Consider the following 11715-nt stretch of genomic DNA (forward strand, 5'->3'; position numbering starts at 1 on the left):
CTATGAGTCGCAAATGACTCGATGGCACATAACAACAACAACAACAACATCATCTCACAACTCATCTGGTCTTCGATCATTAGTATTCAATGCCTTAAACCTATTCTTGAAGGGATTTTTAAATTCAGGTGGGATAGGTCCAAGGAGGTATTTTGTTTCTTGTGGACTTAATTTTCCACACTGAGCACCTGGACTAGTTTTGACTTCTAATATTGTGCTTTTCCAGTGATTCTTTCTACAAAAGTAGTAGTCTATCAGGTAAAACCATATAAATAGTAGTTGTCTGGTTTCTTAAATAAGGTCATTGTCCAGGTCTCTGATTCATAGCAAGTGATTTGCAAAGATCATAGCCTGTATCAGGTGCACCTTAGTCTCCAGACTGACACTGTTGCTCTTCAGTACTTTAGAAAGGTCTCTAACCGCAGACTTTCCCATCGCAATACATCTTCAAAGTCCTGTTACTTCAGAAGTGCACAGAGAGTCTGTATGATGCAGATGACACAACCTTGCTTGCAGAAAGGGAGGTGGGCCTGAGGCACTTATTGCAGAAGATCAAGTATTACAGCCTTCAATATGAATTACATCTCAACATCCAGAAAACAAAACTCCTTACCACTAGGTCAATAAGCAACATCATGATAGATGGAGAGAAGATTGAAATTGACAATGATTTCATATTGTTTGGATCCAAAATTAACACCCTTGGTACCAGCAGTCAGGAAATATACAGCATTGGGAAAGCTGGCTGTCAGGGACTTCTCCAAAGTACTACAGAGCAATGATGTCAGTTTAAAGACTAAGATGTACTACATTCAAGCCATAGTCTTTTCAGTCACATGCTATGCATCTGACAGCTGGACAATGTCTCAGGATGACATAAGAAGAATTGATGTCTCTAAGTATTAGTTCTGGAGAAGAGTACTGAATACCCTATGGATTGCTAAAAACAATAAACAAATATATCTTGGATAAAGTATACCCAGAATGCTCTTTGGAGGCAAGGAGAGTGAAACTTCATCTCACATACTTTGGGTATGTAGGGAGAGCCTATGTTTAGAAAAGGACATGCCAGCAAAAGAGAGGAAGACCTTTAACCACATGGATTGATATAGTGACTGTGGCAGTGGCCTCATATGTATCAGGAATATTCAAGATGGAGCAGGATAGGACAGACTGCAGACATGTTGTTCACATGTCCTGATTAGTTATATGCAACTTAATGGCACAAAACATGTGGGGCTGATTCAATTTACTGGATTTCGCTAATGATCAGCTGCAGGGGTGGGGAGGGGAGAGAAGCCTCTTGTTTAAGTCAATCAGGACCTCATGATCAGATCTTTGTATTTAAAAGATAGCTGGACCCTGACTAAGACTCCAGTTTGGAGGTTCATGTGTGAAGCAGTTGGATTCTGGAGGGCTCTCTTATTTTAGTTGAAAGTTCAGTGTAAATTGTTTTGTTGTTTTTTAATTTCTTTCATAATACTGTGTGAACTGATTTGATTTACTAGATTTAGCTCTTGTTTAAGTCAATCAGGACCTGGAGGGTGGGCCTTTGTATTGAAGTTATTTTGGGTCTCAGGCCTGTGGCCTTGCGCCTGGTGTTAACTGTGTTTAGGGAGAACATTCTTCTAAATGGTACAGCACTGGTCTGTCAGTTTGCTGTACTGCCCTAACCTGGGGTTGCTGTGCCACTAGTGTGTCAAATGCTGTAATGGTTACCTGAAGTGAAGAGATTTTGGTGGAGCTCCCAGATTAAGATAGGCTTGGAAGCAGGATTGGCATTCATTTCCTAAACAATAGCCTTTGGAAACTCTATGAACATTAGAGAGAAACAGTGATAGTTATAGAACAGGGTTTAGATCTTTTCTTCATAGGGTCGCTATGAGTTGCGCTCATACAACAACAACAATCATAATTGTCAAAACCAAGAAAGACATAGACAGACTGAGGAACACATTCCACATTAAAGAACTTAAATAATAAAATGCAAAGAATGATCCAAGAATTTTTCTTTGCTTCCAGGGACTTTATAGGAATAAGGAATGAAATCTAAGGGGATTGGATTAGCAGTTATCACTCTACATAATCTCAAGAATTCCTTATACCTTTAAAAATTATTTCTGTCTGATAAAAAGAAATGAGTTGGTATGACTCTTATCCAGTAGAGACTCAAAGTCCCTAGCTACCACTTTTACTCTGATTTTTTGTGTAAAGTTATCAAAGATGGCCTAACGTATTGAAATCTAACTTTGTTAACTATAGAACCTGGACTTTTAACAGTATATGACATACCATTTGTTTTGTTTTTTTCCAAAGGATCTGCATTCTCAGCTGATGAAGGAGGAGCATCTCCAACAATGCCAAGCTCTTGCTTGTCGCCAAGCTCTTGCTCGTCCTTCCGCTGCTCCTCATTCTGGAATTCAGCTGGAGCACTTTTTTTCAACTCTGAATGATCCTGTTACAAAGTTTAAGGGTGAGAAGTAATTTTAAGTGAAGTAGCAATTTAAGTCAGGAAACTGAAATTTTTTACATTTCTGTTCTCTCCTTCACCAAGTGATTGGAGAATATGAAATTTAGGAACAGCAGATATAAAGGACATGGGATAATCAAATGACTAATGGATTAGGTTAATCTAGAAAAGGAAAAGTTAGAGCCATGTCATAGAATGGTAACATCTGAATGAAAGGGTTAAAACAGAAGAATAAAACCTGAATTAAGCAAATGAGGGAAGCTCTAAATTGATCCTGGAAGGACACTGATCAAAAACTAAGGGCAGAATGATGAAAGCCACATGAAGCTAGAAAATGAAAACTTATGGCCATGTCATATAGTAGTAATATTTGAATGGAAGGATAAAATAGGAGAATAAAATTAGAGTGAACACAAAGCAAATGAGGGAAGCCCTTAGCTAATTCCTGAAGGATCCTATTGAAAAACTAAGTGCAGAGTGATCACAAGGACAGTGGTAAATTAGGAACGGGGACACACACACAATCCCATTCAATCTTGGTAATTCTTTACTTTTTGATTTATTGCACTTCATTTACCTGAACATTTACTGAACTAGTATTTATCAGGTGATTCCCAAGTGCTGGGCCCGTGGCAGTGAGGGACAATAGACACTAGACTTCAGTGCCCTCCTAGGGCCACCAGCACCAGAAGCTGTTTAAAGCCTCGGCCAAAGGTGTGCTTCACTCTTGGGGGCTGGAATGTGGAGATGGAAGTGGTCGCTCCAGTTAGTGAGGCTCACCACCACCATGGATGACACAGAATCAGAGGCTGCACACTCCAGGACTCACCCCAACAGACCAACTTCAGCTGGCAAACACAGTACATACAGTTTACTCAGAGTGCTGCCACTTTCTCTCTCTTGTTGAGTCGGAACTGACTCCTCTCTGAACTGCACATGGGAGAAGACAGCCCATCTCACTCCCAAGGAGCCGCTAAGTGGACTTAACCCCCCCCTCCCAGGAAACTGCCCTCTGGGTTAGCACAACTTGCTACAAACTATGTCAGCAGGACTCCCTGATGTTGCCACTAGAAACTGTTAAAAAGTTTTCTTTTAGTCTTCCTTTTTGTTGATCTGGGTGGTTGCTGTCGAAATGGGCAAGTTCATGAAACCAGGGAAGGTGGTGCTGGGTCCTGGCCAGACATTACTCTAGATGCAAAGCCATCATCGTCAAGAACATTGATGATGGCACCTCCAACTGGCCCTACAGCCACGCTCTGGTAGCTTGGATTGACCGCTATCCCTAAAAAGTGACAGCTGCCATGGGCAAGAAGAAAATTGCCAAAAGGTCAAAGATCAAGTCTTTGTGAAAGTTTATAACTACAATCACCTCATGCCCACAAGGTACTCCATGGATATGTCCTCGGACAAAACCGTTGTTAACAAGGATGTCTTCAGAGACCCTGCTCTTAAACACAAGGCAAGGCGGGAAGCCAAGGTCAGGTTTGAGGAGAGGTCCAAAACAGGCAAAAACAAGTGGTTCTTCCAGAAGCTGAGATTTTAAAGCTTCTATTTCAGTCATTAAAAAATACTCCCCCACCCAAAAAAAAGTTTTCTTTAAAAAAAGTACTAATTATTAGGTGTTCATCTCTAGGTTTTTAATGGGGGTAAAGCAGGAATGAGGGGCAGATGAGGAAAAACAGTACAAAAATAGGGGAAGAAGAACTAAATTGCTTTTATTTCCACACAAGCAACTTCAGAAATTCTTAGGCAGGAGTAGATGGATCACAAAATCACCTGCAGGGGAGCTGTGGTGGCCTAGTGGCCAGAAGCTGCACTGCAATCCCAGAGGTGCATGGTTCAAATCTACTAGAGAAGGAGGGACAATCTCCTCCAGTACCAGTCAGATCCAATTTGATGGTGCACAAACACAAAAATAATATAAATTAAAAAAAAAAAACCCAAACCAAAAAACTAACAAAACACCCAACATTTAAAAAAAAAAAATCACCTGCAAAATTCTGTGAGCTCAGGTGTTTTTTTTTGCTGAGATGAATAAGGTCATTGATTTAGATGAATAACTATGATGATAGTCATGAATATTTTGATAGTTAAGGAGACAGCAGTGCCTCTGAACATTTATATTAATACTAAATTTTCATTTAGGACTGACTACCTGTTTGAGTTGATAAATAAAGGGAAAAGGAAAGCACCAATATTTGCCCAAGTGGTCTCCTATTTTCTCCCAGACAATTCCTTTCACCTGGGCATCAGTGTTCCCTTTGACTGTCCTACGCCGTCTCCGACATTGGGTGGTTGAGTTGCCCCTGTTCTTCTCAGCTTGTTCCTCATCTTTAATCTGCGTCACGCTCTCATCACAGGAGGAGGCAGTAATTGGACTTTGATCCTGTAAAGAAAGACATTAATCTGTCCTATATCTTATGTTAATAATGTTTAGTAACTTAAACCTAAATTAAAAAACATACCACAAAAGTAAAAATAATTTTAAAACTCTAGCACTAAATCATAGGAAAGGACAAGAATTACAGAATATTTAAAAAGGAAACAATTATGTTCAAGAAGATGAGCTAAAAAACTGAGCATGTAAAGTTATTTTCGTGTGATTGACTAGGAAAATTATTAAAAGTACATTCATTTATTGAATATATATTATGTGCCAAATACTAAGCTATAAATGGGTAACAGAGCTAATAATTTGCCTTTACTGGGCCAAGTATATGAATTACTTCATTTACTCCTCAAAGTTTATGATGTAGGCACTAATATTAATATCAATGCCAAAAGAGAATAGCTCAAGGTCAAAATAAGGTCAAGGTAAAGGTAGAATGGGACTTAACTAATATAAAGGAAAAATAAAAGCTACAATAAAAGGTTCCAAAATATCCCAAATAGACCTGAATATGTAAGAAATTATTATATGATTATGCCTGCATGTCCTATTATTGGGCTTTGGGTTCATTATTTAACATGTGATGCTGCTGGAAAAATTAACTACATATTTAGTGAGTGATAGTGAAAATTGATTACTTTCACACACTAAAATGAAATCCAAATAGATTAAATATTTAAGTATGAAAAAAAGGTGAAGCCATAATAGCATTAAAAAAAAAAAAAAAGAGTAATATTTGTATTTTCCTAAGTGTAAAGAAAGCCTTCTCAAGCATCTTACTTAAAAACTAAATGAAAAGCTAGTTTTGTTTTTGGCAGGTTAATTTTTATTAGTTAAATTCTAAGTTTTGGAGACAAATGAACAAGTATCATTAAAAAAATACTAAAGTAGAGATTGCTATAAAACAAAAGAAAAACAATTGGTTCTCTGCTTCATTCTTCATATTTCTAAGTCTTTGTATCAGGTAGTTTACATACACATAACAAGTCATTTGTTGAGAGGATATTTATTCATACTTTCAGTGGATATATTTAGTGTCTCTCGTATGTTAAAATTTAGTTCATTTGTCTCACTCTCACCTCTCCATCTTCTTGCTAATAGAACTAAACCACTTACGCTGTTAACTTTAAATGTTTTAAACGTTTAAGTCTTATTCCAAAATGAGGGTACTAAATGAGGATATGGGCTGACAAAAGAACAAATAAGTTTTGGCTCAGAAGAAGCAGCCAGTGTGCTCCTTAGAAGCAAAAATTGTAAGACTTCATCTCACATACTTTGGACATGCTATCAAGAAGAGCCAGCCTTCGGAAAAGGACATTATTCTTGGAAAGGATTGGAGGTAGGGTGTCAGTGAAAGAGGAAGATCCTCAATGAGATGGACTGATACAGTAACAAAAGGTAAGCACAGTGGATAGATACTATGGGGATGCACAGGATGGGGCAGGGTTTCAAGGTATTTTACATAGTGTCACTTTGAGTAGACTTGACAGCACCTAAAAACCACCACCACCATTCTTTATTTTAAACATGTATTTTCCTTCACTTCTTCTCTTTCTTTTACTGCTCAACACCTGTTATCTAACCCCTTAAAATATCAAAGCTGAGGGAGCTCTGGTGGCCCAGTGGCAAGAAGCTGCACTGCAATGCCAGAGGTACGTGGTCCAAATCCACCAGAAGCTCTGATGGAGGAGGGGCAATCTCCTCCTGTGCCAATCAGATCTAATTTGACAGTATACACACAAAAAATAATAAAATAAAAAATTAAAATCAAAGCTGGTGTCACTTATAGTCTGTCATGTATCCTAAATAGAATCATCTGACTTCTCTAGTTGATTTTAAAAACTGGTAAATTTTTTTTCTGATGTTATCAGATATTCATTTTTATATATTCAATGTTAATATTTATAAACATTACTAATAAAAGGAAGTAATAACGAAAAGTGGGTTATATAAGAGGAATCAATCTTAAGAATAAAAGAGAAAAAGTAGTTATCATCATCATCGTTGTTGTTGTTAGGTTCCATTGATTCAATCTTCTGACCTAAGCAACCCTATGTATAACAAAGTAAAACATTACTCAGGCCCATGTCATACTCATAATTTTGCTGTTTGAAAAAACTGATAAATTAAGTTGTTATTATAACTATGTATGTGCAAGTGTGTGAGCACACACACACATTTATCAAGCAAGACAGAATGTGTTTGTTTACTATGAAACAATGATATATTTAAATTATGTTTCCTTTTTTCCAAGATTAATTTTTTCTATAGTTTATAATTGCCTTTCCTTTTCCTTATTGTTCGGCTCAATCTTCTGAGAAACAGATTCCAAAACTGATTAACCTTGCTGCAAGAAATTTATTGGAAGAATTTCTTGTGAGGATAAAGGGGTAGAGAATAGTTGGTGGTGGTGAGACTTCTTTAGACCACTTTGCAGGCTCACACCCATGATGAGAGAAGGAAAGATGGACTGGGTAGAAAGGGCCTCAGACTGCAGTATAATTCTGAAATAGCTATGGCCAGATAAAAAATGGAACCTCTAATCAAAAGTCGTCCATTAAGATATATGTACTAGGTAGGAATGGAATAGCACAGCTGCTGTCTCATACTGAGTTAAGTCATTGGCTGGAACAGCATAAACATTAACTTCTCCTCTGCCAGTTTTGATTATTAATCTGTTCCTATGATACTCAATTCAATTCAGTACAGATTACAGCTCAACAACCTGAAAATAGATTCTCACCATGGGGCCTATGGATACTTTCATGATGGACAGAGAAGAGATTGAGATGGTTAATAACTTCAGCTTGTTTGGTTCCACAAAAACATCTTTGGCACCAGCAGTCAAGAAATCAAAAGGTGAATTGCATTGGGAAAGTTGCTGTTAGGAATCTCTCTAGAGTACTGAAGAGCAATAATATCAGTCTGGAGACTAAGGAATGTCTGATCCAGGTCATGGTCTTCCCAATTACTTTCTATGCATCAAAGAGCTGGACAATAACTAAGGATGATAGAAGAAGGTTCAATGCCTTTGAGCTGTTGTGCTGGAGATGAGTGTAGAACATACTGTGGACTGCCAAGAGAACAAACAGGTCTGTCCTGGAGAGGGAGAAGCCGATTTGCTCCCTGGAGGCAAGGATTTTCAGGCTCCATCTCATATATTTTGGGTACATGGCCAGGAAAGACACATTATGCTTAGAAGGGTAGATGGACAGCAAAGGAGAGAAAGACCCCAGATGAGATGGATTGACTCAGTGATTCAAGCAATGGGATTAGGTCTATTGGAGATGATGAGATTGGCTCAGGATAGGGAAGCTTTCAGAGCTAATGTACATAAGGTCACTACGAGTCACAGGTGACTTGATGGCACATAATAACAATATGATATTGAATTTGTTGCAAGATGTTGTTATGCTATCAGATACTAAGTGACCTCTGTGATATTGCCTTTGCTGTAAGATGTTGTTATGTACCATCAAGTCAGAAAAGACTCATCACTGACCTTACAGAGGGTTTTCAGAGGAAGTAAATCATAAAGGAGATTTCCCATCTTTCTCTTGTGGAGCAGTTGGTGGAGTCAAATCATGTATCTTGGGTTAGCAGAGTAATTTCTTACCATTAGGCCCCTAGAGCTCCCTTTGCTATAATTTGGTCCTGCAATTATGAAATCAAATGGAAATTTTTATTTTAGATAGGATTATAATTTAATCATGTATCTATAATCACTTAAGCAAAAAATATGGATAGTATTCCCACTATTCACAATAGCACTACCTCCAGTGGCCAAAAGGTAGAAATAATCGGAATTATTTAGTCCATCAACAGAAAATTAAAGACAAAATGTAATACACCCAAACACTGAAATAGTACACTGGCATAAAGAGAAATGAAGCTCTGATACACTATAACATGGATGGACCTTAAGAACCTATACTGAATGCAGTTAAGTCAGACATGTAGGTGAATAACTACTATACTTATGACCATATAGGTTTTATAGAAAATATGTTTACATATGTATCTGTATATGTTGCAAATAGATCCATGTAAATAGTAGATCAAACAGGCAAAACTATGAACGGTACTTAGCTATAAAACAGTTTCAACAAATGAGCTCCAGGACCTGGGCTTGAGGACCATAGTCTCAGGGGATATCAAGGTCAATTTGTTAAACCTAGTTGTCAGAACAGAGCAAGCAAAATTGGGAAGGGTGTGCACCAAGGGTGTGTCCTATCTCCATGTATTTTCAATCTATATGCAGAACAGATTGTCCAGGAGGCTGGGCTCTATGAGGATTGGAAGTAGACTCATCAATAATCCATGTTATGCAGTTGATACAACCCTGCTTGCTGAAACTGAGAAGGACCTGAAGCACTTGCTGCAAAAGGTCAAGGACTGCAGCCTTCAATATGGATTGAGGATCCATATCAAGAAAACAAAGATACTTACCACTTGGCCGATTGGCAACATCTTGATGGATGATGAAGAGATTGAGATTGTTAACAACTTCAGTTTGTTTGGCTCTATAATCAGTACTCTTGGTACCAACAGCCAGGAAATAAAAAAAATAAATTGCATTGGGAAAGTCAGTTGTCAGAGACCTCTCCAAAGTACTGAAGAGCATTGGTGTCACTCTAGAGACCAAGATACAAGCCATGGTCTTTGCAATTACTTGCTATACATCAGAAAGCTGGACAATGAATAGGAATGATAGGAGAATTGATGTCTTTGAGCTGTGGTGCTAGAGAAGTGTACTGAATATACCCTGGACTACTAGGAGAACAAAGAAGTTCACCCTGGAGAGGATAAAGCCAGACTGCTCCTTGGAGGCAAGGATTTTGAAGCTTCGTCTGACATACTTTGGACATGTTGCAAGGCAGGATCAGTCCTCAGAGAGGGATGTCATGCTTAGGAAGGTGGAGGGACAGCACAGAAGAGGAAGACCCTCTATGAGGTGGATTGATTCAATGACTGGGGTAGTAGGGATAAGAGTGTCCGAGACATTAAAATTGGCACGGGATAAAGCAGGGTTTAGGGCTGTTTTGTATAGTGTCACTATGAGTTGCAGGTGACTCAAAGGCATATAATAGCAACAACAAGTCTATAAAGACAATGTTTACATTTCCCTTTGGTGAGTAACATATAAGAGCTTAAAAGCTCTTGGGGAGCCATCTAAGATGCATCTATTGATCTTTCCCTGCCTGAACAAAGAAGAGGGAAGAAAAGCAAACACATACTAAAAGAAACAATGCAGTAATGAACCACAGTCACCAAACCCATACTTTCTGATTACCATTCTTTCTTCATTATTTCCAACTTTTGCATTCTAGTCATCAAGTATCGTTAGTGCATCTTGATTGCATGTTTGGTCAACTTCAGACTGCAAAATCTGGTAAAATCTTCAATTTCCTACTCTTTGGCTTTAGCTATTAATGCATATATTTGAATAATATATTAGTCTGTATCTGACAACAACACTCCATGCTTGCTGGGCCTCATATTTTACGACGGATCGTCCCAGAAGTGGTCTTTACATAATGTGTGTGATTTGTTGAGTGGAAGAACAATTTGCTATATAAACCTGTACTCAAGTTATAATGTTGTTGTGGTTGTTAAGTGCTGTCAAGCCATAGACCACTCATAGCAACCCTATGAACAAAAAGACCTGAACACTTGTATAACTTTTGTTGTTTCTTCACGTTCATAGAGTTTCGGGAGGCAAGCCATTTCAGAAGTGGATGCCACTCCTGCTTCCAAGGTTGTTTTAATCAGAGAGCTCCATCAAACACTGTCCACCATGGATAACCATTATCGCTTTTGATACATCAGTGCCACAGTGTTGAGCATCACAGCAACCATGCTATACAGCAAATGGACAGACCACTGCTATACCACTTAGAAGAAAGTTTGACCAAAAAAAATTATAACTCAAATTGGTTTTTTATAGGAGGCTGAATCACATCTTCTTACACCTGTTAGCTAATCAAATTTCCACCCTAATCCTCACCAGTACCAGCAAACAAGCCTCTGTAGAATCCAGCTCCTGCAGACGACTTCGAAACTGGATTCCAATTGCCAACCAAATGGCCAAATTATTATAAAAAGTTTTTTTTTAAAAAAAAGAAATTAAGTCTGCACACTCATGTTTATTGTGGCATTCTTCGCAATAGCAAAGAGCTAGAAACAACCCAAGTGCCCATCAACAAATGAATGGATAGAGAAGCTCTGGTATATTCACACAGTGGAATACTATGCAGCATTGAAAAATAAGGAACACATGAAATATTATACAAAATGGGTTATCCTGGAGGACATTATGCTGAGTGAAATATCTGTCACAAAAGGACAAATACTGCATAGGGCCACTGTTGTAAAACAGGACTGACATCAGGGTTGAGAGAAGACAAGAGGAGGAGAGGAATGATGTATATGGCATTGAAACAGATGAGGGAGAAAACAGTTTAAAAGAGACATATGATTGGGTATTATTGTCATGACAGGAGTCCAGAATGAAGGCTGCACAGTGGAGTGGACTTGGGAGGGGCGATGGCGTAACAGTGAAAGAGTTTTTCTTTTACTTTTCAAGGAGAAGAGTGAATTGGGGGAGGAGGTGGGCAGGGAGAAAAGTGCAACAATGAACGAATGAAAACCCTAAGTCTCCCGCCGGGGGGAACGCACGCCACCGCCCGCCAGACCAGAGAGGGACCCGGAAGAGACCCGGGGAGAGCAGCAGCCAGCCACCTGCCGTGGAACTCCAGAGGAGCGAAGACTGCCGGACACTGTGGGACCCCACTGCAGCCCACACCTGTGTGACCCTTAGCACACAGGGTGCTGCTGCATAAACCCCCAGCAGCGC

The 11715-nt window shown here is 38.9% G+C and overlaps 1 protein-coding gene and 1 pseudogene across 1 annotated transcript in view; one reads left to right on the top strand and one right to left on the bottom strand.

Moving 5' to 3' along the window:
* Positions 1-11715, bottom strand: part of LOC102871028 (nucleolar and spindle-associated protein 1-like) — a 52781-nt gene that overhangs the window by 20485 nt on the left and 20581 nt on the right. Inside the window, exons 3-4 of the mRNA XM_006883223.1 lie at positions 4713-4856; positions 2293-2455 (exon numbers count right to left, since the gene is read on the bottom strand). Coding sequence (XP_006883285.1) covers positions 2293-2455; positions 4713-4856 — 307 coding nt within the window. The remainder of the gene's footprint in view (positions 1-2292; positions 2456-4712; positions 4857-11715) is intronic.
* Positions 3603-4013, top strand: LOC102858710 (annotated as a pseudogene).

The sequence above is a fragment of the Elephantulus edwardii genome, unplaced genomic scaffold, assembly GCF_000299155.1.
Source record: "Elephantulus edwardii isolate Elephantulus edwardi_28Jun2011 unplaced genomic scaffold, EleEdw1.0 scaffold00026, whole genome shotgun sequence".
NCBI lineage: Eukaryota > Metazoa > Chordata > Mammalia > Macroscelidea > Macroscelididae > Elephantulus > Elephantulus edwardii.